Source organism: Hirundo rustica, chromosome 22 (assembly GCF_015227805.2).
Source record: "Hirundo rustica isolate bHirRus1 chromosome 22, bHirRus1.pri.v3, whole genome shotgun sequence".
NCBI classification, from domain to species: Eukaryota; Metazoa; Chordata; class Aves; order Passeriformes; family Hirundinidae; genus Hirundo; species Hirundo rustica.
In genome coordinates this window covers 4191231-4217660 of record NC_053471.1, presented here as the reverse complement: position 1 = coordinate 4217660, position 26430 = coordinate 4191231, and the positions used below count along the sequence as shown (strand labels likewise).

The 26430-nt window shown below is 47.5% G+C and overlaps 3 protein-coding genes across 10 annotated transcripts; 1 reads left to right on the top strand and 2 right to left on the bottom strand.

The window, feature by feature from the left end:
* Window positions 1-552: 552 nt before the first annotated feature.
* CEP104 (centrosomal protein 104) lies at window positions 553-14684 on the bottom strand. Of its 5 annotated transcripts, none has more exons than XM_040084374.1 (22): window positions 14667-14684; window positions 12939-13102; window positions 12246-12419; window positions 11839-11977; window positions 11428-11493; window positions 10998-11074; window positions 10686-10854; window positions 10296-10454; window positions 9459-9689; window positions 9052-9255; window positions 8383-8550; window positions 7658-7831; window positions 7130-7306; window positions 6520-6723; window positions 5965-6075; window positions 5531-5567; window positions 5371-5452; window positions 4654-4762; window positions 4236-4374; window positions 3442-3509; window positions 3111-3201; window positions 553-1948 (listed from the first exon to the last, which is right to left on the bottom strand). In XM_040084374.1, exons 2-22 carry the CDS (start codon window positions 13049-13051, stop codon window positions 1815-1817), a joined length of 2826 nt encoding a protein of 941 aa, XP_039940308.1. In that variant the 5' UTR covers window positions 13052-13102; window positions 14667-14684; the 3' UTR covers window positions 553-1814. The 5 variants fall into 5 exon arrangements, with proteins under 5 accessions (XP_039940308.1, XP_039940302.1, XP_039940305.1 ...); XM_040084368.1 differs by lacking the exon at window positions 14667-14684 and adding an exon at window positions 13810-13887; XM_040084371.1 differs by lacking the exon at window positions 14667-14684 and adding an exon at window positions 13623-13709.
* On the top strand, window positions 14071-18043 carry DFFB (DNA fragmentation factor subunit beta). 2 transcript variants are annotated; one of them, XM_040084376.2, is made up of 7 exons: window positions 14071-14209; window positions 14470-14596; window positions 14676-14864; window positions 15551-15630; window positions 15791-15964; window positions 16366-16466; window positions 16938-18043. In XM_040084376.2, exons 1-7 carry the CDS (start codon window positions 14096-14098, stop codon window positions 17152-17154), a joined length of 1002 nt encoding a protein of 333 aa, XP_039940310.1. In that variant the 5' UTR covers window positions 14071-14095; the 3' UTR covers window positions 17155-18043. The 2 variants fall into 2 exon arrangements, with proteins under 2 accessions (XP_039940310.1, XP_039940309.1); XM_040084375.2 differs by lacking the exon at window positions 14071-14209 and having other exon boundaries at window positions 14229-14596.
* A 319-nt stretch (window positions 18044-18362) lies between these two features.
* On the bottom strand, window positions 18363-21842 carry C22H1orf174 (chromosome 22 C1orf174 homolog). Of its 3 annotated transcripts, none has more exons than XM_040084379.2 (3): window positions 21708-21842; window positions 20649-21134; window positions 18363-19890 (listed from the first exon to the last, which is right to left on the bottom strand). In XM_040084379.2, exons 2-3 carry the CDS (start codon window positions 21090-21092, stop codon window positions 19771-19773), a joined length of 564 nt encoding a protein of 187 aa, XP_039940313.1. In that variant the 5' UTR covers window positions 21093-21134; window positions 21708-21842; the 3' UTR covers window positions 18363-19770. The 3 variants fall into 3 exon arrangements, with proteins under 3 accessions (XP_039940313.1, XP_058279285.1, XP_039940312.1); XM_058423302.1 differs by lacking the exon at window positions 21708-21842 and adding an exon at window positions 21220-21525; XM_040084378.2 differs by lacking the exon at window positions 21708-21842 and adding an exon at window positions 21416-21515.
* Between the last annotated feature and the right edge of the window lie 4588 nt (window positions 21843-26430).

Below are 26430 nucleotides of genomic sequence, written 5' to 3'. Positions count from 1 at the left end.
GCTCTCTTGGGGTGGTGGAACACCAAGAGGACTTTTGGGGTGAGATCAACTCCTGCCTGCATGGACAGGGGCTGCTCTGCAATCATCTGCAGTGGCATGTGAAAACACCTCCGCTGACAGTTCACACGGACAGAGATCACACAGAAACCAGCCCCAAGCTCAGGATCACACTCTTTCCGTGCTTTCCTACTGAGGCCCCATTGTTGCTAAACCCAGGTTCCAGTCCAACACTTTGCACACCTTGTTTCACTGCCCAGACCTGCACCTGTGCAATGGATTTTCTCTGGAATATTTTGCTCAAGACTTGGTGGCACAGCACCAAACCTCAGTGTTTTCCACTCCAGTGTTTATTTTGCCACTGCAGCAACAGAGGTGGTTAATTAAGGAGCAACCCTGGTAAATCCACCTTTAAACACGACTCTGCTGGTATTAGTGTAGTCCAAAAGGATCCTTTCACATTCTGAAAAATTGCCATTTTATCACTGCCAAGTTAATTCCTTACTGTTCCACTGAATAGTTTTCATCCTTACACTTCTGAGCAAGATCAATGGTTATTTTGAGATGTTTATTGTTTATTCAGCATACAGAATCAGGCTCTCAAATAGGAACCCATGTCACTAAAAGGAAAATAAAAATACCTATATGTATGTTCCTAATGTGTGTGCAATTATTGAGCTATGTATTTGGAAGAGCTAGAGAAACAATTAGACAAATATTTTTGAAATCCAAACACATTGATATACCTGGAAAATCCATAAGCTGGTAGGCAGGCTGCTGGCAAGCTAGAAAAACTGTATTACAAAATCAGCTCTGTATATACAAAACAACACCACAATGTCACTCCATGGGAGCAAAACCCCCCCAATTTCCCCTCATATTATCATGATCACTCATCTTTGTGCCCAAAGTACCAATTCCACAATGGACAGCAACAGCTGGAATGTTACAGGTAGAGATGTGAGAATTGCTGCTTTGGTACAAAGCTTCATGCCTTGAGTCTTAACAGACGTTGTCTCTCTGAAGCTTTTAAAGACACGTGCTCCAGTCTGTGGACGGTTATTTTAATCAATATCTAACTAAAGAAGCTCAGTATTTGAGCTGGAAGTGCACTAAAGCGGGCAAAAACATCTAAATTTACTAATTCAAGCTCTTCAGGGTTCAACCAAGATTATTTTTTCGTTTTATGTGAGTGGCCATTTCTGGGGATACAGACTTGGGGGGTTTAGTTTAACCCCCCTGCCACATGGGCTCATAAGGCACTTGGTGCACAGTGAGAGAGGCCACAATGTCCTGTCCCCTCCTGCACAGTGGCACAACACAGGAAAACATCCAACCAGCCCTCTGGCTGTTCCATTTGGTGCTAATTCCTGGGATTGAGCTGTGCTTTGGGTACAGCTCTGCTGTAGCAGAGATTTATTCAGAACTCTAAATCTGACATATACCGAAGGCCAAGCTTCCCCCACGTGTGGCTTCCATTCCTTGAGCACCTCGGAGGACCCAGGGAAGTGACATCTCTCCCCTGACATAATTTATGTGTTTGAACCCATTAAATTACAGACATGAGATTGGAAAAGAGACCCGTTATCTGTCAAAATAAGGTTTTTGTCCCAGAACATTTAGTATTTCCAACATGAGCATTCCTAGGAGCAAAGCCCGGTGCTGCAGTGACAGCGACGCCGTGGGGATCACACCAGGCACTGCTCAAGGCTAAAAACAGCCCACACAAAAGATGATACAAGTTGCTCACAATTTTTAAATAGCTCTCAACAGCCACGTGCCCAGTTATTCAGACAAAGGAAGAAATACTTGTCCTGTCATCGCTTTGAGTATGTTTTGCTAGTGCTTTTATTTGGGCCTCCTTGGACTCTGATCTTGCTTCCTATTGAAGGAGGTTGAAACTTTGCTCCTGAAGTACCAGATTTCCTTAAATAGTGGCCACCTACTTTGGCTGTGAAGAGAAAAACAGAGATCATTATTGCAATCACATCCAGTCCCAGGAGGGAATTTAATCCACTGTTCTGATTCCCAAGATCTGTTAAGTCTGAATGACTGAAGCAACCAGAAGATGGCAGGCACTGAGCCTCAGCATGTTCCACACCAGCAGTGGTCAGACTGAATGGTCAGGGTTCCTCTCCTATCTCTAGGAAAATAGCTCTGGAATCACAGCTTATCCAGACAGGATTTGCTTCTGTTCCAAGTTTTAAGCAGCAACAAACCAACAAATGACTGGCATCACATCAGCCAGTACAAACAGCAAAGCTGAGGACAGACAGACAGGACTGGGGACCCAGTTTAACACCAGAAAGTGCTGAGTTTAACCCCTATGATTCACTTTAGGTCAGCTGGAATGGGCAATTCCACAGGAACCTGGAATAGTGACAGGCAGGTAAGAGCAGAGCACAGCTCAGAGCAGGTGAACTCTGAACTTGCAGCTGATTAAAAAACTCCAAAGAGTCTGAAGGAGGAAAGGTTTGGGTGTGACTGGCCAAAAGTTCTGGTGCTGCAGGCAGTTTGTTTAACTTGTGTTCTGGAAATAAAAGGATTTTCCACGTTCTTCATAAAGGCAGCTGTTGAAAAAAACAGCACCTGACATCATCAATGTCTCTTTGATGGCGAAAATGCTGCTCAGTGATAAATCTGTCAGGTTCCTGAGTCTGGACTGGAAAAGAAAAGCAATGCACAGCACTCACTGTTCAGTTCAGCCTGTAATTAGGATCAGATTAGCAACCTTTGATTGGACACTAAAAGCTAAATCAGGCTCTGGTTCCCTGTGTCAGCATTCAGGAGCTTTCCAGAACACTGTTCAGCTGATTGTTCTATTCATGGTCATTCTGTTCTGCAGAAAAAAAACCCTGAACTGATCAACTTATCAAATCTGCCAGTTTTCCCCACCAGCTGAGCTCATGTCCTCCTTTTAACATGACTGTTATTGCCTGATTTTGGGAATTTGCTCCCCAAGCACACTGCTCCAGCACAAGAACTATCACTCAGCTGACCCAAACGCAAACCATGAGTTGCAAAGACCCAGCTCTTGGGGATGAAACACTTTTCTTAAGCAAAGGCAACACAGTAAAAAGCATAAATGTTATTATCATTAACTCATGTCTTACCAGGCTGCAATAGAATGGTTTTGTTCATGGGGGATGTCCTCCTCCGGTTCATTTTACAGCCATCTTTGTCCATCAGGTGAGATCTCCAGGCCTAAAGTCAATTACAAAGGAGTGACAGCACAACTCCAGCAAAATTAACCAATGTCACATGGGCAAAATGATAACTATGTACAGATTTTATATCAACAGGACTCTAATCTGCTTTTTCAAAGTATGAGCTCCTTGCTATGAAAAAAAAATTAGTATCTCCATTATTTTAATATATCTCAAAAGGTCCATGACATTAAAACAACCCGTAACAACATCTGCCCAATGTGAAGGGTGGCCTCACCTCTTCTCCAGGGGGAAAGTTCTCATGGCACAAAGGGCAGCGGTTTGCCACATTTTCTGGTTTGGCAGCTGAAATTGTTTGAAAAATAATGTAAGAATTAAAAAGAGAGGCTAATTTCAGAATTTGAAGGAAGAGAGACCCAAGAGGAGAATTTGCATAGCAAGTAGAATAAAACTACCCCATGTCTAACCCAGTTCCTGCCCTGTTATCATTAACTGCTCCCAAAGAAGTCCTGTGTTTAATCATCTTCATCAAAACAAGATCAAAAGGAATCTCGGGATCCAGAATCACATGGATTGGAAGGAACCTTAAAGATCATCCAGTTCCCCCTTGTCCTGTCCTTCCAGGCCCTTGTAAATAGCCTTTCTCCACCTTTCTTGTAGCCCCTTCAGCCTCTACTGGAAGGCCACATTTAGGTCATCCCAAAGCCTTTTCTTCTCCAGGCAATCCCAATTTTCTCAGCCTTTCCCCACAGCAGAGGTGACCCATCCCTCTGATCAACTTGGTGCCTCCTCTGAACTCATTCCAGCAGCTCCCTGTCCTTTCTGTGCTGGGACAGTGCTGAATCTACAGGGATATGAAAGAGACTTTCCAATCTTTCCACTCACCCTCCCCACACACATTCACAGAGGCCAAGCACTGGAAAACTCAGGCATTTATCCCAAACCTTTTCCCTCCTGAGGATTTGCTCAGATCCCTAAGTCCGAAACACGAGCGGCCTGACTTGCCAAAGATGCCTTGTGTTTGAAAGCCTGAATCTCTGATGTTCCACCTTCCTGTTTGGAGCTACTCACGATGGCAAATCCTGCTCTTTATGTGCCTGGGCAGCTCGTCCCTGGGCACGGCCTCTCTGCAGCGCGGGCACTTCCCAAAGCTGTCCCTTTGGTCACAGTCAGACAGCAGGTGCTCCGTCAGGCTGGCGATCTCCAGCATCTGCAACACAGCCAGCAAGGTTTGAGCTGAGCTAGGAGGGATGGGATTTTAAAAAAACAAAACATCAGTTTAGTCTCACCTTCCAAAATGACAAAGGGAAAATTCCATTTCAGTCCACTTATTAACTCATTTTCTAATGCTGCTCTTTTCCAAAAGCACTACCCAAATCACACGGGTGTGCTCAGAATTCACCTGCCCAAGTGTTAAATATCTTGCAGTGCCTCTAAACCAAAATAACAACAGTCCATGTCTTAGTAGCTCTGGGAAGTTCAGTCTGACCTGTTTGCAGTGCTCACATCGGGTTAACATGGGGCAGTGCTTCCAGTAGTGCAGATCCAACCCTTCCTCTGTGAAGGACTCGCTCCTTTCACCACAAAAAATACACAAGCTGGGAAAAAAATACAAACATCAGTGACATCAGAGAGAAATGGATGAGTTCTGTTCCTTCTGTTCCAAGCTGTTCTCAAAAACAGCCAGTATCTTGAAGATTTTTCCCTGTGTAGACCTGAGCTCAGGATGGGGCAGGTACTGGGTTGTAATTTAGGATAAATACAACCACAGATCATTTTTTCTTATAGAATGATTCATTCCATGGAAGTTCTGAGAGCAGCTCACCAAAACTGGCTTTCCTGGCTCCAGAATTTCCAAGGGCTTCTTCTGTGCCCTCCCCATACAACACCCAGCAAAACCACACCATATTTTTCCCTTATTTCGCATTGGCAGCTGAACATTAAACTGTGCCTATTTCTTATCCCACAAGCAAATACTCAGAAAAAAAAGAACAAAGTCACACTATCCAAGAACTTTAAAAAAGAAAAAAAAAAAAAAAGCACCTAGGATTGCCTGGTGATAATTCCAAATCTGTTAGAAGAGATTTTAGTCTTTATTGTTTCAGTGCTGAAGGTATTAGCTTTGATCTACTGGAAAAATGTTATTACTGTTAGGAGCTCACACGTGACACCAAGGGCTTAAGGTGATTAAGCTCATCTCACTTACTTATCCAGGTAATTTGCAACAGAGGAAAGTTCCTCCTGAATCTCTGCTGCTGCAGCCTGGGGGCTTTCATACACCTGGTAACCTGTAAGGAGACAACTATTAAACCAAGATCACCTTTTAATTCATATACATTTCTTAACTCTTATTTGAAACTACCTACCTTGATTCTGTGTCTTCTGAAAATCAGATACTTTCTCCTAGTGAAGAAAGAAATTTAAGTCAGAAATTTGCCTTCCAGAGAGAAATGGAACACGTTATATTCTGCTTTCTGTCTGGAATTTAAAATCTAGAAGCGGAGCCAATGCACTACAACATTTGTGCTTCTGGTTCTAGGGCAAATCTCTTGTATTAAAGTATTATTTTATAATATAAAGCTATGATTATATTGTTATATTCTAATAAAGAATCCAAATTTTACACTATGTTAGGAAAAACAACACCCCAGATTTTAAGCTGAACTGCTGAGAAGAAAAGTCACCCAGGGTATGTCTGGAGTTTCTCACTCTTTGTAATGAGACAACACCAATGTTCATTACCTAGGTCCATGATATCAAAAGAGCAAAGGATTAAAACCTTAAACTGAAACACGCTCACCACTTCAGCTTCAACCTCTGCTCGTGACTCTAGAGCTGCTGGGTGGCCTTTTAGGACTTTGATTTCCTCCTTTTTCTGCTTCTCTGCTTCTGTTGCTGCTTTTCTCTGTGCCTGGCAGGAAATACTCTGTCAGCTCTAAAAGCTTTGGAACCATCCCTCACACACAAGAGATTGCAAATCACGTCAGCACAGAACTCATGGTTGATGCAGGACAGGAAATGTCCTGCTTGGTGAAGTGATGGGTGTTATACAGTGACACCTCCCTCTTCCCAAATCTCTCTGCACTACCTGAAAGGAACACACAGCAAAGCCTTTGGGCTTACTGCTCCCAAGGATTGACAGCAGAAAATAGCATTAGTGCATTTTCAAACTGTTTGTCCATCTCAGTATTCCTTGAGTGACCACAGGGAACACACTCAGCTTTCCACGCTCAGGAACATGAACCACACACCCGAAGACACTCTGCTACCTGTGTCTAATCCAGCCACGAAATCAGGATACCACTCAGCCAAATGCCAGGTCTGGAGTGGCCCTGTTCTGCTTCTCATTACACACCCTCACTTCAGTTTCAGAAGATTTCCCGTCGATTTTGGCGAACCCCTCGAAGAGCGTTTTGTAGCGCGCGGTCCTGCGGGCGCTGGCGTCGTCCGGGAGATGTTCCAGCACGGCTGCCCTGTGCTCCCTGTACACGGCAAAGATGATCCGCAGCACCACCTCACGCACTTCATGAGCCCTGTGCTCCAGAGCTCCCGTGGCAAACTGGAAATTATTATAAAAATAGTTATGTCTCTCTTTTCTCACGTTTTTAAGGATTGATTAGACTCTCCTGCAGCAGGAGAAATCTTCCTACAAGACGGGTTCTTGCAAGCACTTTTTAACCCGTTGGTTCTTTTTTCCAGATATTAACATCTTGCTTCATAGAATCCCAGAATGGTTTGAGTTGAAAGGGATCCTGAAGTTCATTCCATTCCACCCTACACCATAGGCAGGGACACTTCCTATTAGACCATTGCTCCAAGCCCTGTCCATCCTGGTCTAAAATTACCAGCACTGTTGATCAGGGGAACACACCTCTTCAGGAATTCTCAAGTGCTCCAAAAAAGCCAGGCAAGCCCCCAGAAAACCATCAGAAAATCCTCCATGTGCTGTAACCTCAATCTCTTACCTTCATGACGCTGTTGATGGTAAACCCAGAGTTTTCAGTGCCCATGGCTGTCAAGAGAGATTCCACCAATTCCACGTGACTCATTGCCAGGTGTGTTGGGGAGTTTGGTTTTAATGTTTTAACCAGGTGGACTGGAATAATCTGGAGAGGTTTTACTTCAGGGCACAGTGCTATTTCCTAGAAACACACAGAGTCAGTGAGCATGCAGATGCAGGGTAAGGACAATTACCTGTCTCTGCAAAGCAGAGTTTTCTCATCTCTGTAGGTCACTTGCAGTAAAGAACACAAGAGCCACATCTGCAGCAGCAGCAGGTACCCCCAGACTGCTCCAGGTGACCCTGATTTGGAAGGGGGTTTGGACTGGATGATCTCCAGAGGGCCCTTCCAACCCCAGCTATTCTGTGATAAATTGTGATAACGTTCTGTGATAAGCTCTAACACTTCACAGCAGCCAACCCTGGTCTCACAGTCCACTCTGAGCAGATGTCTCTCACCCATGAGCTCCCTAATTTGAAGGGACACACCCACCTGGATGAAGGCTGAAGCCAGAAGACGAAGACGGGACGAAGAGTCTCCCGTTCTAGAAAGCAAATCTGGCAGGGTTTTTTCCACACAGTGAGAAGTTTCCAGCTTCCCTAGTTTGTGTTTTGGGATATACTGGGTAATGATCATTTTTAGAAGTTTCAGGGAAGCCTGAAAAACCTAAGTTAAAAAGAAAAAAGGAACACTGAGCAAAAATAACACAGAGCCCTTTTTTCAGACAATACAGTAAGATCTATTCTTAACGTGGAATTACAGTAACACCCTTAATGGAAGCTACTTCAGACAACTGTCTTCCAGAAAAACCTGTGCTAGGACTTATGTGAAAGGCTTCAGAAATTGTTTCATAAAGAGAACCCACTCGATTTTCTTCTTATTTAAGGTTTATTTGATGTCCTTCAGCTCAGTGCAGTCCCTTGAGCTGGAAACTTGAAGTTACTTCATCACTATATTTCAGCTTTAACAAAGAAAAAGGATCAACTTCAGCGCATATTTACTGCAACCAGCTCATGGCTCAGTCCAGGGTAGTTTTCTCCATCTGCTCAATGCCAGACATTGCCCAGTTATTTTAGGAATTTTGAGGGGCTTTGTTTTGATTCTGGATTTATTCAACAGTAGATTTATAAACTATTTGTTCAAAGCATCCTAACCCCACGGTTCTGCAATTTTGGCTGCCAGTTCTTCACTGGAGCATCAAACCTATCCCAACTTACTGAGGACACGGTGTCTTTGATGGCCCTCCTCACAAGGAAAACAGCAGCCCTCAGCATGTTCCTTAAATCCTCCTTTGGAGTGTCCACCGATGCTTCCATCAGCATCTTGTACACAGTCAGTAAAGCGTCTTCTCGACACGACCAAGTTCTGGAATACGCTCCTGAAACCTGAGCGCAGAACAAATCTATCTCTTAAAAGGTCCCTACAGATATTTCAATACAGATTTAACATTTATATAGAGAACCAGCCTCAAAAGAACTTATGAACTGAAGCATGAAAACCCCAGGTCTCCCAAAGGAATCTGGCTTTATTAAAAGCACACATTTTGAAATGCAGTGAGTGAAATGGGATTAACAGGTCAGGCTCACGGAGCCCTTCCAGGCACAGCGAGGGTTTCTCACCCTACAAAAGACAGTGGCAAGTCATGGCTGTTGTGGGTCCATACCCTAAAGCAATCTGTCTGTTTATCAGCATATCAAGTATTGATCATCAAAGCTACAGATTTGTAGAAATGCTGTAAACAGGCGTCCACAGAGCCAAGATCAAACTTTAAGCTCAGATTTCAAGATAGCAACTCTGAACACAAAAAACTCTCTCAACTCAACACAGACCACAATAACCCATGGGTTTGTTTTGCTGGGTTTGGGGTTTGTTATACTGGTTTTTACCAAAGTCTCTCCAAAAACTTCCACAACAGGGCTGGCTTCCCTCAGTGCCTTCTCCGTGAGTGGTTTGGGCTCCCCAGTATTGCCAGTCCTTGGAGTGTCACCCATGTCCTCTTCAGTCACCTCCGGCTCAAGGTAGGACACAGCTTCATCCATCTGCTTGCACACGGTCGGGAGAGGTCTTTCATCGTAAGGTAAAAATTCAGTCTAGAAGAAGAGTTAAAATTTGTTGCTCTGAAAATGACTCAGATGTGAAGTGGTTTTATCACTAATTGGATTCACCTCAGTGCAAATTTCTCACATCAAAGCAGCATCACTCCCCAGTTAACCATGAGAAAAACCAAATTTGGAAGGTTGGACATCAGTTTGCTCTGAGAGGCTCCTGTAGTAACAGAAAGAACAATACTCACATTTTCCTTGGAAAACGCTTCCTTGGAGGTTGTGGGCTGAGTCCGAGGAGAAAGAGGGGACTGGTAGGGAATAACACGCTCAGAGGAAGTGGGATCCACCAACTGCTCTTCCAGCACAGGCTCTGCCCTCTGGGGCTCCCCTTGGGGAGGGTCTGTGGGCTCAGCAGGAGAGCTCTGGGGGCTCTCAGTGCCACTCACAGATCCCAAAGGCAACTCGAGCGACTTTCGGATCTGAGAAAGGGAAGAGGATTTTTACAGCGAGGCTAAAAACGTGCTAAAATCAGTCAGTACAGCTATAGCTCTGAGGACAAACTTCTGGGGATTTCAAGTAAATATTGAACCTGGCTCACAGGTGTGTCATCATTCCCACTGGATGCAGCTTTATGTAACAGTCAGAATATAATTCTGTGTGGGTGCATGTGTGCAGAGATGATAAAACTTCCTGTTCTGAAAATACTACATAACTGTATGTATATTAAAAATCACATGGATTCTGTAGTCAGCCTTGATACCAGCCTAAGAGGAGGCTTAGGCCTCCAAAATATGAGAAAGCACCTTATTCATCTGCATCAAATAGTCTTGAAATTATGCAAAATACTCAGGATTCTAATGCCCTTTTCCTTGAGATCTTAATGGTTTAATGGGATTTATGGAGAACTAAGCATGTTCATAAAACACCACACTGAGAGTCTTAGGTTGGAGAAATCCACACTCCAAACAGCAAACTGAAAAGCTTTAGGTAAATCTCAAAATTTCCATCAACCTGTGAATGAAGTTTGGTTGCTCTGCCATTTTCTATTAAGAACAACCTCTGGAGTTTGGACTAACAGCACCCACCAGCAGCTGTGTATCCAGAAGGTCGTGCAGCTCCAGCTGCTGGTACACCTTCAGCCTGTACTCATCCATCTGCTCCTTCTTTTTCTTGGCAAGGTCATAATCCTCCTTCTCTACCGCGTAACGCTTCTCCACCTCGTACCGGCCCAGCCGCTCGCCCACCTAGGATTGGTAAAAATCACCTTGGAATCATCTTACTGAACGTTCCTTGGAATCACCTTACTCTACTTGTATCATTGCTTCCAGCCAAATTACTCAATCAAGCTCTCTGATTTCGAAATTATTCTTTTGGGAAATGTATCAAAAATTGTTACGATTCCACACAAACAGCAAGGCCTTGATGAGCCACTGGAGCTCTGCTCCACTTAGGTGTCAAAGACCTTCCAACAACACCTTTTGCAAGTCTGCAATGGCCTGTTTGAGCTTCTTGGCATGGTCGTAGCACTCGAGACGCACGGCTTCCCGCTTCTTCTCATCCAGCTTCCGGATTATCTGAGCCACTTCTGGGTCCTGGTACATGTCAAAGGCCAAATCGTCCAGAGGTGAAATGGAGTCACGTTTTCTGAAAGCATGAAATGAACAAAGTAAATCACAGTAAGACAGGCTTCTCTTTTCATCAGCAGGGAATTAACGAGACACAGAGATCAACAACAACTTTACACCAAGCAGAGGTTTTGCCAGGGTATGTGCAAAGAACATCCTTACCCAAGATAAGTTCCATCTAAGGCGGGGTCATCCAATTTAATTCCCAAGTAGTGATCTATCAGCTTCTCTCTGGAAGGCTTTGGAAGGGTGGGAAAAGAAAAAAAATCTTAATGCACATTCACCAACATCAGATGTGTGTGAATCAGAATTCTGACTTGCCACAACTCGCATCAGCTCTGTAACGTAGAGCACTTATGTTTTGGGCACACTGAAGCAAGAGAACCTGGAGACGCTGAAAATTTGAATGTCCCGACTAATTATATTTAATTTTTGTATTCCCATATTAGGCTCATATTTGTTAAAAAAAATACTGCAACACAGCTCAGCTAAAGCACAGAACTGGCACAAGAAAGGTTCATCCCACTACTCCGGGAACTTGTACTTGAAGAAATGGAGCACCAGTAAAAGGACAGGGGTGCTTTGGACTTACACTGCTCATGCTGTCATTGCCATAGTCTTCTGGATCCCCAATGATGTTCACAGCTACCAGGGCAACCTGCAGAAATTCACAGGAAATGGAAATGTGTAAGTTCATTACTCTTTTCTTGGAACAAAAACCAGGGCCTGTGGTCAGGAGGGTGATACAGAAGCAGAGAGAAGCAGTGAGTGCTAGATGTGCCTCCTGCTCCATTGAAAATGTATCACCAAATCTAAGACTCCATTGTACTGAAACAAGCCCCAGCAGAACTGAGCTTTCCTGTGCTTTAAAACAAACTAAAATAAACACAGGAGCTTTCAACCAACATTTTTTTGCTTCTGCAAATCAAGGGAGCAGATTTCTGTGCCTGCTCTTTACTATGGAAGTGTCACCTGGGTTACCAGGTAAGGACTTCTAACTCACCTGCCCGTACAAGTTGTATTTGTTGACATAATTTTTATGGAAAATCAGCTTCAGGTACTGGCCAACTGCATCCATGTACACAGATTTCAACTCTCGAGCTCTGAAATCAGTCTTCTCATTGTCTGAGAGAGGGACATAACTGGGAAAGAGAAAGTAAAACATAAGAAAAGAATACATGCAAACACACAAGTGGATTTCTGACCCCCACGTATAAAACTCCCTCATAACTGAAGCAGTGTGCTGTCACCTGGCAATTCATCTGCATCTCCAGCTTTGTCACAGATCTGCACAAGGCCAGGCTCTCTCACACAGCATGTCCACATCCCACACAACCCACAGTGAGTATTATTTTCCCCTGAAGCTTTTCTGATTAAGACAATAAACTGATCCAGAACTTTCTGTCTCACCCAAGTCTCTGAAACCTCTCTGACTGATAAGGAGCAAAGTATTCAGGCAGACTTTCACTGATGTAGAACTCAATTTTGCTTGCAATCATGTACTGGTGAGCGAGCAGCTGCAGCTTCCGGATCCGACACCTCTCCACCAACTGCAGGATGATTTCCTGGGGGTACTGACAGAGCCTGAAGGAGACACACATTCTGAATTCAATCATCATTTCAAAGGAGACTTCACTTCCAACCTGAGTGACATTTAATTATGGAACTTTCAAGTCCTTAATTGCAAGCCAAGATTATAAATGTTGTAAGAATCTCAAGAGTAGAGTGGAAACACTTTTCCCTTCCCTTTACTGCGTGCATATGTTCAGGTGCCCCGCACACGTTTAGAAGATGTGCTGAGTCAAACGGACTTTTCACACTAAGCCAAAGCAGTTGCAGACTCCAAGACTGCCAAGAACTAAAACAGTTCCCATTTTCATTTTCCAGGACTTTATTTACATACAATGCAACGCCTTTAGGTGTTAACCAAGGTGCTTTTTTCCCCCAGGATGAGGGTTCCATGGGACTAAAGTAATTTTTGATCCTTTATCAGTTTGGTTTGGGATACTGTAAACTGTTCTGACTATGCACGCTACATCTGCCACTCATTTTAAATGCGTTGCTTCAGAAATTCAGTGCTCCAAGATCATCCCCTCACAGTACCTGGGCGATCGCCACCCGTTCACTGTCGGTGCATGAACCATCAGCTCCCGAGCACTGAACCCGTCCTCGTGTCCCGACGAACTGACCACGGTGAAACCGATCTTGTGCGGCATCCTGGGGAGCTGAGCTGGTCACAGCCACGGCCTTCAAGCTTAAACTCATCCCTGGAAGTATGACAAAAAACCCACTGAGGCACTACAGTCAAAGAATTGCGTCCTGTGGTCTGTCAGTAGATGATGAGTGCAAATACATATTCTCTTGAATTAACATTGGCACCATAAATGTTCTTTTGGTGCGGGCTTGATTAGTGCTGAGCAAAATGAAGATTTAGATCACTTGCACAGCAGCCTGCCAATAAATTAAACCTGCTGTTTCCAGATGGACCTTGAAACTAAGAGTTCTAAATGCATACAGGAGCAGCCTGCACCAAACCCGTACCTGCCCCATGCTCTGTGTGTTGGAGTCAGAGGAACAAAAAGCAAAGCACGAGGTCAGTTTAGCCTCTTTGGGAAAGCCACGCACGCACCGCGGATACTGCTGGAGACGCAAGCACCGGGAGCAAGCACCGCTGCCCACCCGGACCGTGCCGCTGTTATCACGGCACCGACACCGGCCCCGTCCCTCCCTGCCCCCGCCGGCCCCAACCCCGCAGGAGGCGCAGGCCCCGAAGGGTCCCGGCCGCACCGTTCCTTGGGGACAGCCAGGACGGGCGGCGGACAAAGCACGCGGGGACCTGACGGGACCTCGGGGGCTCCCGGGGCGGAGGGAGAGGGGAGCGCGGGGGAAAACGCCGGGCCGGGCCGGGCCGGGCCGGGCCGGGCCGGGCCGGGCCGGGCCGGGCCGGGCCGGGCCGGGCCGGGCCGGGCCCCACCTGGCTCAGCGCGGCCCCATCGCCGCTCTCATGGCAACGCGGCCCCGCCGCGCAGGCGCGACCGCCCCGCCGGCCCCGGGGCGCCTGCGCGGGCCGGCCCCGGCCCCGGCCCCGACACCGGGCGGGGAGCGGCCTCGGCCCCGACACCGACACCGGGCGGGGAGCGGCCCCGGCCCCGACACCGGGCGGGGAGCGGCCCCGACACCGACACCGGCCCCGGGCGGGGAGCGGCCTCGGCCTCGGCCCCGGCCCCGACCCCAACCCCGACCCCGACACCGGTCCGGTCATGGCGGAGCAGCTCCGGCCCTTCCGCCTGCGCGGGTGCGGCAGCCCGCAGAAGTTCGGGGTGGCGGCCGGGAGCCTGCGCGGGTTGCTGAGGAAGGGCTGCCGGCTGCTGCAGGTGCGGGGCGGACCGCACCGGGCACTGCGGACGGTGCGGGACGGGCGGGGGGCTGCCGAGCGTTAGAGGGACGAGACGATGGATGCCAGGCTGGAATGCTGCTTACAGATGCGGGGCTGGACGGGGCCGGAGCTACCGGGTGCCGCGGCTCCGGGCCGGGGCCGGAGCTGCCCGCTGCGACGCGTGCGGAGCCGCAGCCGCTACGGTTGGGGCCGCTCGGAGCCGGGATCCCGCCCGCCGCTCAGCCGCCCGTGGGGCAGCTTCCCTTGGCAGGCAGCCGCCTCTGCCTTTACGAGGACGGCACGGAGCTGACCGAGAGCTACTTCCGAACGCTGCCGCCGCAGACGGAGCTGGTGCTGCTGGGCCCCGGGGAGAGCTGGCGGGGCTGTGAGTGCGGGGCCGGGCGGGGGGCGCGGGGGCAGCGCCGGCCCCGGGGGCTCAGCCGGTGCTGCCTCACCTGCCCCAGGTGCCAGCGACATCGAGCGGCTCCTGGCCGCGTTCTGCAGCCAGCAGGGCGCTGTGGTGGAGGCTGCGCGGAGGCTGCTGACGGACGAGCGGGCTCCCCACAGGCAGAAGCTGCTGGCGGATCTCATCCACAACCTGAGTGAAAACATCCTGGCCGAGGACAAGGAAGACGACAAGAAATGGTTTGAAGGTGTGTTTGTTGCCGTGGGAAGCTGCTACGGGGCTCCCAGGTGTCGCTCTGATCTGAAAAGTCACTTCTGTCAGTTTTGTTGTTCTTAAAGCAAAGTTTGGGAGCTCTTCTGGCTGGTGGGATTGGGTACTTGGCCAGCGGTTTAGTTATCCCTTCCATTAGCACAGCACATGTCTTTAGGTTTCGTTAAAGTAAATGCATCCTTACTATCAGATAATGTTTTTAAAAAATGGTGTTCCATTTTTAAAGATAATTCTGGAATACATTTTCCCCCGTTAATATAAATCTGCATTTTTGATGTTTTAATGATTTGCTAATAGTATGTGGATAAGGTGCACATCTCTGCCAGCTAACCATGCTTTATGTTCTCTTTACACTCTGCAAGTCTCACTTCCCATTCCCAAGCCATTATTGCAATAATTCTTCCCCAATAATTGTTTTCCTTTCACAATCTCTTGGTGTTCCACATATACACAGTAACAAGAAACATATAACAATACCAGCTACTGCTCTCTCAGCAGATGCTCTACATCCTTTTAAGTGCTTAAGAGCAGGGTAGTCCTGAACCAGGAAAATAAAAATGGGAAATTAAAAAACCTGTACAACCTGAGTCAGTGAAAAGCCAGGATGAACTCCCAGCTGGGCAGGAGCTGTGCTCAGGTACAAAATAATCCTGTTCCCTCCAGGGCTGGAGTCTCGGTTCAAGAACAAATCCAGCTACCTGCGGCACAGCTGTGAGAGCAGAATGCGGGGCTACATGAGAGAGGTAAAAGTTTCTGTTGAAGTAACTTATGTCACGCTATAACAGTAATTCTGTGGCTGCAGGAATATAAAGTACTTCTACAGTGTAACATTGTGATTGTAGAAAAGAGCCTCAGGCTGCCACAGGAACCGAGGAGTGATTGCTGGGTTTCCCCCCCCTCTAGGTTAGTGGTTTTATTTCAAACGTTCATCCTGCAGCACAAGATGCCTACAGAGGGATTATCGACCTGATGGCAGATAAACTGAAATCTGTGAAGTACAACGGGTGCTACTTTGACAGAAGGGAGGAGGAGGAGGCAGCACGCCTGTGCACCGCAGAGGGGTGGTTCTCCTGTCAGGTACCTGCAGCCTTCCTGAAGAATCACAGAATGGTTTGGTTGGGAAGGGACCTTAAAGATCATCTCTTTCCACCCCTGCCATGGGCAGGGACACCTTCCACTAGCCCAGTTTGCTCCCAGCCCCATCCAACCTGGCCTCTGACACTTCCAGGGATGGAGCAGCCACAGCTCCTCTGGGCAGCCTGTGCCAGGGCCTCAGGACCCTCACAGGGAAGAATTTCTTTTGTATACCTGACTTAAATTTCCCCTTTTTTTAGGTTTGATCCCATTCCTCCCTCAACATCAGAGGAAGGAAGCAGCTTCCTGGGTGTAGTGTCAGGCTGGGGGGCACGTGGGGTGCAGGATCTCACTGGTTCACTCGCAGGACCACACTGGGGTGACGAGTGTGACATCTTTCACAGGGACCTTTTGACAGAGATGACTGCCCATGTAAGCATTCCATCAACCCCTACAGCAACAGGGAAAGCAGGATCCTCTTCAGCACCTGGAATCTCGACCACATGTATGTACAAAGTGTTAATCAGACCTACCTGCTTCGTGGCCTTCAGCTTGATCAGAAAGGTTTAGCCTTAGTCCCTTCCCCTGCTGTGCAGTCAGCTCCGCTGCGAATATGTTGTGAGAAAAGGTGCTTGGATGCTGCAGCTGTTCTGAGAACAAAACCTTGAAGACAGATGAAATGCTGCCTCTCATTAGCTGCTTTGCTTCTGTGCAATTTTCTTTGTGTGGAAGCAAACCCCTCCTCACTGCACTGCCCGTGTGAATTCTCCTCTCTGGCAAAACCCCCTCTGACCCATTTCAAATGTTGGTGTGAAGCAAACAAGATTTGCTAAACTAATTTCCTTGGGGGAAAAAATCATATGCTTAGTTATGGAGAAAGAATTCCAGCTCTGCCTGGCTCTGAAAGGAAGATGGAGGCTTTATTATTCTGAAAAAACTCCTGATGGCAATGTTGTCTTCTCTTTGTGTCCCCAAGAATTGAGAAGAAACGTGCTGTTGTCCCAGAACTGGCAGAAGCTGTCAAAAAAGGAGACGGGAGAGAAGTGAACTGGGAATACTTTTATCAGCTGCTGTTTACCCTGGATAATTTAAAGCTTGTACATATTGCTTGCCATAAGAAAACCAATCATAACCTCAGCTGCGACAAAACCAGAATTTACAGAAATAGGAAGAAAACCTATGAGATTTCCTAGTGCTGTCTCTGGAAGGGACCTGCTGCTTTCTTCAATCATGTCAGTCTGTTGTTTCTAAATCGCTTCTCCAATTTCTTAAATAAGAACTATTTGAGAGTCTCTGGCACAAGATTGGCTGGGTAACCCAGCCAGAGCCTCACAAAGCACGCTCCAATAATCCCATTTAATTCTCCTCTCCTGCCTTCCCACTCCTTACAAGCTTCCCTCAACTCAAATCAAGTGTGATAAAGGTACAAAATGAGCCAGAGGCTGACACTGATCCTACCCTGTCATCTCTGGCCAGCATTGGCCCAAAACTCACAGTATGTGGAAATGAAACTTGGGACAAAACATTTCTTACAAATTAACAGGAGCTCATAGGCTCCTATTCCTATGGAGATTAAGCCAAACAAGGGATTTTTAGGATCATGTTTTCCTCTGTGCCTTTTGCAGGTAGCAATCTGTGTATTTCAGGAATGCCAAAGGTGATCCAGCAGCAGAGCTGCCACCTCACCTGTGCCAAACTCCTGCCCTCACCCCCCCCACCCCTTGCCATTGCTTCAGACGTGCATCTCTCAGAAAGAAGAGCTCTTTTTGCTTTTCCCACCTTTGTTTGCCATCTTCCCTGCTGATTTCCCTCTCCTTTCTAACACTTTCTGCTTCTTCAGCTTGAGTTGCTTGATGCACCACCAGCAAGGACAGCTGTAATGATCATGTTTACAGTAATGTTTACCCAGTGCCTTGGAGAATATTGCTTTGGTAAAATTCCTACCTCAGGCAACAAATCAGGAATAGTTCAGTTTTTTACTTGAATTTTTTTTTTTTTTTTTTAATACCAACTGATAGCAACTGAACTTTTGGGATTGTCAATGTAAATTGTGTGAACTTTCTAAATAAAAGAATGCCCCCACCTCTGTGTGTGTGTGAGTACATGGAGGTGCATGAGAGATTAATCAGGTGTGATAAGAGTATGAAGGGAAATGTGTTTATGAATTGAGCACCACTGCTCTGTAAATAACTAGGAAAAGCTCTATTTTCCCTCATATTGTTGGTCCTAGATGAGTAAGTCCACATGGAATGGTGTGGAAATCGTATTTCTGCCTGAGCCCCGAATTACTGAGTCTTGGATGCTTTGCTACAGAGAATATTGATTTACTTTAAACAACAAACTTATTCCCCTCCCAAACAGTGCACTCTGAAAAGCAAGGAGGTGCATTTTAAACACAGGATTTCTAACTCCACTGCACGCAGTCGATCCTTGCAGCTTCCCCTCCTGCACTGTTTGACGTTGGGGAGGGCAGCACTGGCAGGATTCTGGTGACAAACCCGGTGTCACCTGTGTGGCACGTGTCCCCAAAACTGAAAATGCATTTTGCGCACCGAAATGAATGTCTGTGTGTGAAACTGTCTTTGCTAGAAAGAGCCAGCAGCAAACGCAACACTGAAGGAATGGGAGGAGCTGCTGCAACACAGAGCTGGGCTGGAACTATGAATATGCAATTTAAAAATCTGGATTTTTCCGTGTTACAGAATTAGAGTGAAAAGGAGCCAAGAAATATCTTTGACAGAAACAATGCATCAGCTGGAGTGGAAATGGGAATGCATTACCATGCCATGCATATGCAATTTGTTTGCCTTACAACTTTTGAATGTTTAACAGGCTTTAGCTGTAGAAATTAATATTTATTTAAACCATCTGCTGATAACATTTTCTCTCTATTTTTAGAAACATAGAAGGAGCTATAACAATAAATATCTAGAAGCTTATTACATAATCACACTTTCAAAGAAATATACCCACAAACACTGAGTGAATTAACAGTTCCTGGAATTGGCTGAGTTTGCTCCTTTTTTTTTTTCTTTTTTTAAACATGCAGAGGGGGCTGCCCCACAGCGTTAGCAATCTTCCTCTGTCCATCAAATCCAAGGGATGTTATTCCTTGTGTATCACCACCAAAGCATTTGTTTCCAAAATCCCTGCTGGAAACCAGATGAAAATGCACACTTAGAGCAGCAGGTGGAGGAGGAGGCAGCACCACGGGGTGGGTGTTTGGGGAGATGACATGCAATGGAAACGTGCTGAACTCCCCGAGATGAGCACACTGAACCCACTCTTGACATCCTGCATTTCATTTTGCCAGCAGAGCTGCATTTTAGAGGTTTAATTGGTCCTATGTTAGGTGTAAACAGCCCACACAAGGGAGACCTTTAACCTTCTTTGTACCAGGGAGTCAGTTTGCTCCTTTATTACCTGGATGCCATGGACATTGCAGAATTAAAAGAAAGAGAACTTTGCTCCAGCATCCTCTTCTTGACTATTTTGAAAAAAAAGAGTGAAACCAAATACCTCCTCAAGACAGAGGCTCAAATTTACAAAAAAGCAGTAAGAACTTACGTTTTCCCTGTTTTTTCCTAAATATCAGTGCTAAAGTGCTAAATTATACTTTAATTCCAAATCACTGAAAATTCAGTATTTGCCCCAGATCATCACTGGAATACTGTATCTGCCAATTCCAGCAAATAAAACCTCTTCCAGTTCTCTCCCTGAGAAAAGGCAAACAGACACCTCATGTTACCGACACAGCCATTTCCATGTGGTCACAAAGAAAAAGGGTTTAATTTGTTTACAGTTTGTTGTTAGACAACATCCTCTTTCTCCTCCTCCTCCTCATCATCATCTTCCTTTGCGATGAAATGGAGCTTCCTGGCTTCTCGCCTGCTCCTCGTCACGCTCGGGAGCTCGACTGCCGGGAGATGCTGGAGGGAAAAGATCAAATCAACAAGGAAAGTCTGTGGTGGCATATGGCAGAACTCCTACCTCCACCAGCTCCCATCCTCCCTCAGCTGACACAGGAACCAACCCTCAGCTTGGGAGCAGTGGCACAAACCCAAAGCTAAAGCTGTGAGGCTTTGAGGGGAGTCTGCCCAAACCAGCTCCATGGGCAGTCTCAGGGCTGGCATTCCTTCCACTGGTTTGAGGGGGATTGGCCGAGGGTGAAGGGCTCCCCAAACAAATCTACCGCAAAGAAACACCTAAAATATGGCAGCATCACTTGTCCCAAAGTTATGCTTGTTAAAGGCATTCAAATTTAAAGCTCTGGCCCTTGTATCAGTTCAAAAGCTGAAGTAGACAGAGACCAGTTTCCATTCCAAACAATCCCAATGCAGCAGGGCTGGAACTGGGTGATTCCTAAGATCCCTCCAACCCAAGCCGTTCTATGATTCTGTTAAGAACCAAAGACCAGCAAAAATCTATTTTGCCAACCATATTGTGTCTCCATAACGTCATTGTCAGTAAAAGGACCTATCTCGTGGAATTGGACTAAAAAGTCTAAATAAGAAACATTTTACACCTGGAATTAATTTAGCTGGGCAAGTAATTTCATGTCTGGTGGAGAGTTTTATCTGGGGTGCAGGGCCCAACAATACTGGTCAAACTCGCCAAGAGTTTTGAGGCAAATTTTAAGCAGACATGGGCTGAGTCTAAAGCAGGAACAGACTCATCATCATCTCACCAGTTCAACATCTCCGAAGAACCGGTGCACTGGCATGGGCTGGTTGCTGTCCTCATCCGAGAAGCCGCTGCTGTGCTCCAGGAGCATCGGCCTTCGCGGGCGATCCACATCCTCCGAGGTGGCCTCGTCAAAGCTCCCACAGCTGCTCTCCTCCTCGCTGAACACGTGATAGTGGTGCAGATATCCACCCGTTTTTAATGGAGTACCGCTGGATTTCACTGCGTGTGGCTCCAGAGAAACACCACGCTCCATTTCCTGCTTCCCTTCATCAGTCTCTGGAACGCTTTCATCTTTTTCCTGTTGGGTTATAATGCTGTCTCCTGGATCTTTTGAGCCTCCATCCCCATCAGACGTTTTAGGTGTTTCCCCCAGTGCAGCAAGGTTTCCACTTTCACATGTGAGTCCCTCTAGCTCTGATTTTAGACTGCTTTCTTCATATTTCATCCTCTTTGCGGGCTGTCCTTCAGCAGCTTCTTGTGATGAACGCTGTTAGGAAAAAAGATAAGCTCCTAAAGCTCACTTGAAATAAAGGAAAATAAAATCACCTTATCTCTTTAGTTGCAAAGCTCACTTTGGAACAGAAGGGCTCCATCACACGAGTGGCATTTTGATCCAAACCTTCTAAGAAAAGTAATTAGTAGAAAGTGCATGTAAAGAGAGAAAAAGAGGAGCAGACAGCTTACATAAACGACAATGTACAGCCCATCACCAGCAAGCGAAAAACACTTTGCTCAGAGAATAAACTAGCACTGTGCGAGGTCAATCACCATGTTCTTATTTTCTTAAGGATGATGCTAATGGGAATTACTGTGTCAGGCCTGTCATCACCCGGCACAACCAGAAGCTAAATCTGCTCTGTATTTCTTCACTGGCACAAACAACGTCGTGGGAGGAGCGGGAACGGCGATAAATTTACATCAATTCTCCTGATAATTCCCACATGGCGATGCTCAGATTGTAGCTGTTGACAATTACCTGCTATCCCTCCACTCTGTGACCACCCGGCTCCGCGGCCTTTCCCCCCCCCCACACCATCCCACCCAGCCCCGTCCCTTGTACCGGGCTCGCCGTGTCGGCTGCTTCCCCCGCGGGCTGTGCGGGGTCTGCTGCCGGGGCCGCCTTCGCGGAGCGCCGGGCCCGGGGCCGCGGCCGTGGCCGAGCGGGGCCGCGGGTGTCCGAGCGCCTCCGGCCCCGCGCCGCGCCGCCCGCCGCCATCTTGGGCCGCGCAAGGGCCCGCGCTCGCCATCTTGTGGAGCTCGGTTTGGGAACCGCGGCCACCGGGGAAAAGGCTCCGGGCACCGGAGAAAGGGCTCCGGGCACAGAGCTCCGGGGAAAAGGCTCCGGGCACCGGGGAAAGGGCTCCGGGCACCGGGCAAAGGACAGCCTCATCCCACTCAGTGAGGGCAGGGAGCACACGCCTCTCACACACAGCGGCCCCTCACACACAGCGGCCCCTCACACAAAGCAGCCCCTAGCTTGGACCACAGACAACATCACCTTCACGGAAACTTTGGCAAAGGGAGAACAAAGCAGCTCGTCACAGGTCACAGAATGGAAAAGACCTTGAAGATCATCCAGTCCCACCCTCTGCTATAGGCAGGGATACTTTCCACTAGCCCGGTTTGCTCCATGCCCCATCCAACCTGGCAGCCACAACTTGTGGCCAACCTGTGCCAGGGCCTGACCACCCTCACAGCCAAGAATTTCTTCCCAATATCCAATCTAAACCTACTCTCTAGCAGTTTAAACCCATTTGTCCTTGTTCTATCACTACATGCTTTGGTAAATAGTCTCCCCTCATCATTCCTTGAAGATCTCTTAGAGTACTGGAAGGCTACAATGACAGTTTCTGAAGGGAACTTACTGGCCTCCCTCCCGGCTGCTGCTTGGGGAAAAACCCAGCCTCATCCTGCCTGGGAACTATGTAGCTTATAAACATTTGAAATAATTTGCTTCCCATTGTGTCTCACTCTGGAGCAGCACTTGCTCCCATTCAAGACGTGGTCGGAGAGTTTTTATTCAGATGTGCTTCTCTCCGCTTTCCACAGCCCTCAGGGAACAAATTATGTCAGCAACTCAAATCTCTCTTTAATTTCAAGGACTCTGAGGGTAGCAGATGAATTTCTGTGTAGTAAAGCACCCAGATTTAAGTACGTAATTATCCTGTCTGGTGTTCCCAGGGAGGTGCTGCAGGGAGCGATGGCAGGTACCAGTGCCCTGACGGCCACATCCCCGCGATGGGGCCCACGGGCTCAATCCATCACATTAAACACAGCTCCTTCTCCAGTTAATTCAGTGCTTTGGGGATGCTGTGGGGATTTTTATAATTCTGTCCATCTGAGGGCAGAGAAGCTTGTTTCTTTATAGCAGCCTTTAATGTTCTTGCTCATTGCAGAGTCGTCCCTTGAGTCTCAGTGGTACCTGTGCTTCTCTATTCAGCTTGGCTGATTAAATGCTCGTCCGTTCGGCCTGGCCTTAAAAAACAGAAGCAACAGTTTAAATCGCAGAAATAAGTGGCAAGACTGTACCTATGGGGATATTCAAAAAATATATTTTTTCTCAAAAGCATAAAATCCCCCAGTTAAACCATGCAGGTTTGGAGACTCGCCTGCACATTGTTGTGCAATTTCCCTCAGTGCTCAGGGTCCGTCTGTGCTTTGTTCTCCGGGTGAGATAATTCATATTCTGCTCCAAAACCTCCTCGACTTGCTCCACTCTCTCACAGTGTTGTTGCTCGCAGCCATGGAATACAGATGATTGTTTTTATTAGGCAGTGAAAACTTACACTGTCTTGTAAACAGCCGCAGACTGAAACTGGCTGAAAAGCAGCATTTCTGCAGCTGGAAAATGTGGTTCTTGTTTTAATTTCTACAACAAACTTGAAAATACTAAAGGAAAATTTAATGTTGACAATTCTAATAAATACTTTTCACAACACTGTATGTTTCTCGGGTTTTTTGCTGCTTTGGAAAGCTGATGTGACTGAGCACTGAGAACAGAGTGGCAAAGCCCTGAGCGATTCCGTGGCCTTCAGTGACCTGGCATGGAGTGAGGTACACAACTACAAGCACATCAGCCTCTCTGAGGTGGCCTTGGAGACTTGTAAGGGACACAACAGCTTAGATGGAGCTGGGATGGCAGGACTCCTTTCAGGGCTCTCATGTCACACTCGCCCCATTCCCCCCTTTAACCACATTATTTTGGGGGCAGGTGGTGACAATTTCACAGCTGCAGATATTGCTGCACGTTCTGAAATACAGCCGAGATAAAAACTGTCACACAGTGCAGGAAGCACCCGGGAGAGACTGCGGATCCCTCTGAGATCCATCCCCATCTCAGCAGCAGTGACTCCCAAGTGACTTGAAAGGCGACAGGGGGACCGCCAACAGCTAACAGCCCTTGGAGAGAATCAGAGCAGCACGAGCTATTTACATTAAACCCACATTTCCACATAAAAATGGGGCTTATTCTCAATATTAAAAAAAAAAAAAAAAAAAGGGGGGGGGGGGGTTATGTTAGAATCTGTTGTCTAAACAGGCAGGGAAGAAAAAAATAAAAAGAGGGGTTTGTGAGCTCCATCATTCCTGTGAAAACTAGCAGCTCTGCAGCAGCAGCTGATGAGCTTATGGAGCACGAAGGGAGAGCCGGGCTGTGAAACTCGATGTGCAAATGAGCTTCTTGCAGCACTTGTCTCTGTGCCTGTCACTTGCACCAGTGTCCCTGTCTGTTATAATCCTCCCAGTTCATTTGGCTAAACATGACTGACATGCCAGGGACAGCAGCCAAAAAAAATGTTGCCTGTAAACATGCTGGCTGTTAACTGTTGAATGTGAGGTCTGTCATACTGAGCAGCCATCCGTCAGGAGCGCTGGCTGGCCCTTTCCTGCCATGGGAGAGGTGGGTTGAGTTCAAGTGGCTGAATTCTTCTGGGGAGAAAGCAGGAGGAGGATCCACTTCCCAATAACCAAGACCAGGAGCCTTGCTCCCTGCTGCATCCTTCTCTCTGCCTCCTCTGCCTCCTCAGCAGGAAGAGCTGGTCTTGTGTGGAAGATTTGAAGAAAAAATGTTTAGCTGCTATTCCCTTCCATCACATGGTGCTGTCGTGCCACCTCAGGTAATGCTGATGATCACTGAGGCTGGATGGGGCTCTGAGTAACCTGGTCTAAGGAAGGTGTCCCTGCCCGAGTTAGAACTGGATGATCTTTAAGGTGCCTTCTAAGCCAAACCATTCTATGATTCCCTGATGCTGTGAACTGCCAGTTTTGGGCTCCCAGAGGCACATATCCTGGGAAATACTCTGGGAGTCGATACCCCACCTAGAACTGAATATTCACAAGGATCTGCAGCCCTCTGATGCAGCTGCCCCGAGCACTGCTGACCTGAGAACCTTTGCACCACTCACGTGGAATAAACCCCTCATCTCCATCACAGAGGAGTGCTCACCTCAGGAGCTGGTGAGCCTTGAAACAGAAATCACAGGGAATTTACGGCTACGGCACATAATGAAACTTTATGCTTGCCATGTGAGAAATCTCTTTGAGTCTTATTTTGGATTTTTTTGCAAGCGTTTTATCAAGGACGAAACGTGGAAAGGCAGTATCTGAAGAAATTAATTAACACGACAGAACTGTACGTGGGCTTTGTGAGAAAGAGCAACAAAGAGGAAACCTGTGACATTCGTTAATGACAAACCGTAAGGAACATTAGAGAACAGTGAGTGCAGAGGACCCAGCCCAGGCTGGGGAGCTACAGTACCTGTCTGAGGGGCCGTTTGGCACTGGGCTTCCTGTGATGGGTACAGCTGAAGACCCTGGAGCCCTGCCAGGACTCTTCACCAAACCCTTCCCTGCTGCCCTGCTGCTCATGGTGTTTTCCCCCTGCTATTGATGCACTTCCTGTAACAATCTCTACTGTTTACCTGGCAAATCCTTCCCAAGGCACCTCCAAACACTGCCCAGTGAATTCCACCTGCCCCAGGTCTCCTGCCCTTCCTAAGCCCCTCTTGCTCCTGGCATGCTGATCTTTAAAGGGTTTCACAAACTACAAGTAAATCTTTCCCAGCACAAAGCGTCTTACTGGGTCCAGATCCTTACCTTTGCTCCAGGAGGCTGTTTACATGGATTTTAATGATTGGCTTGGCTGTTAAAATGATTGGCTTGGCAACTTGGCTTGGCTGTTAAAAACACCAGCTACAGAAACCTTTTCTTGGCTCGATTTAAGGGCTGCAGTAACTGTAGCCGTGGGAACAGGAGCTCCCGCCCCTCCGCTTCCCGCTTTGTCACGTCGCTTTGCTACAGCCTTTAATTTGGGTTTAATTCCCACCGAACCCCCCCGGCCGGGGCAGCAGCTCGGGCTCAGCCGCCGCCCGACGCTGGGGGTCAGTGTGAGACCGGCGGTGTGGCCGCGCCGCCCGTGGACTCGGGGACACGGGGGACACGGAGGGACACGGGGAGGTACAGGGGGACATGGCAAGATAAAAGACACGGGAGGGACAAGGAGTTCGCTCCGGTTCTCGTGGGACAGGCTCAGCCCCCACCAAGGCTATCTGCCCTCCTGCCAGGAGCCCAAATCAGGGTGACACAGGATGGTTGGGATTGAAGGGTCGTTAAGGCTTAACCCGTTCCGACCCCCTGCCACGGGCAGGGAAACCTTCCACTGTCCCAGGCTGCTCCAAGCCCTGCCCAATGTGGCCTTGGACACTTCTAGGGCTGGGGCAGCCACAACTTCTCTGAGAAACCTGTACCTCACCACCCCCACAGGGAAGAATTTCTCCCTAAAATCT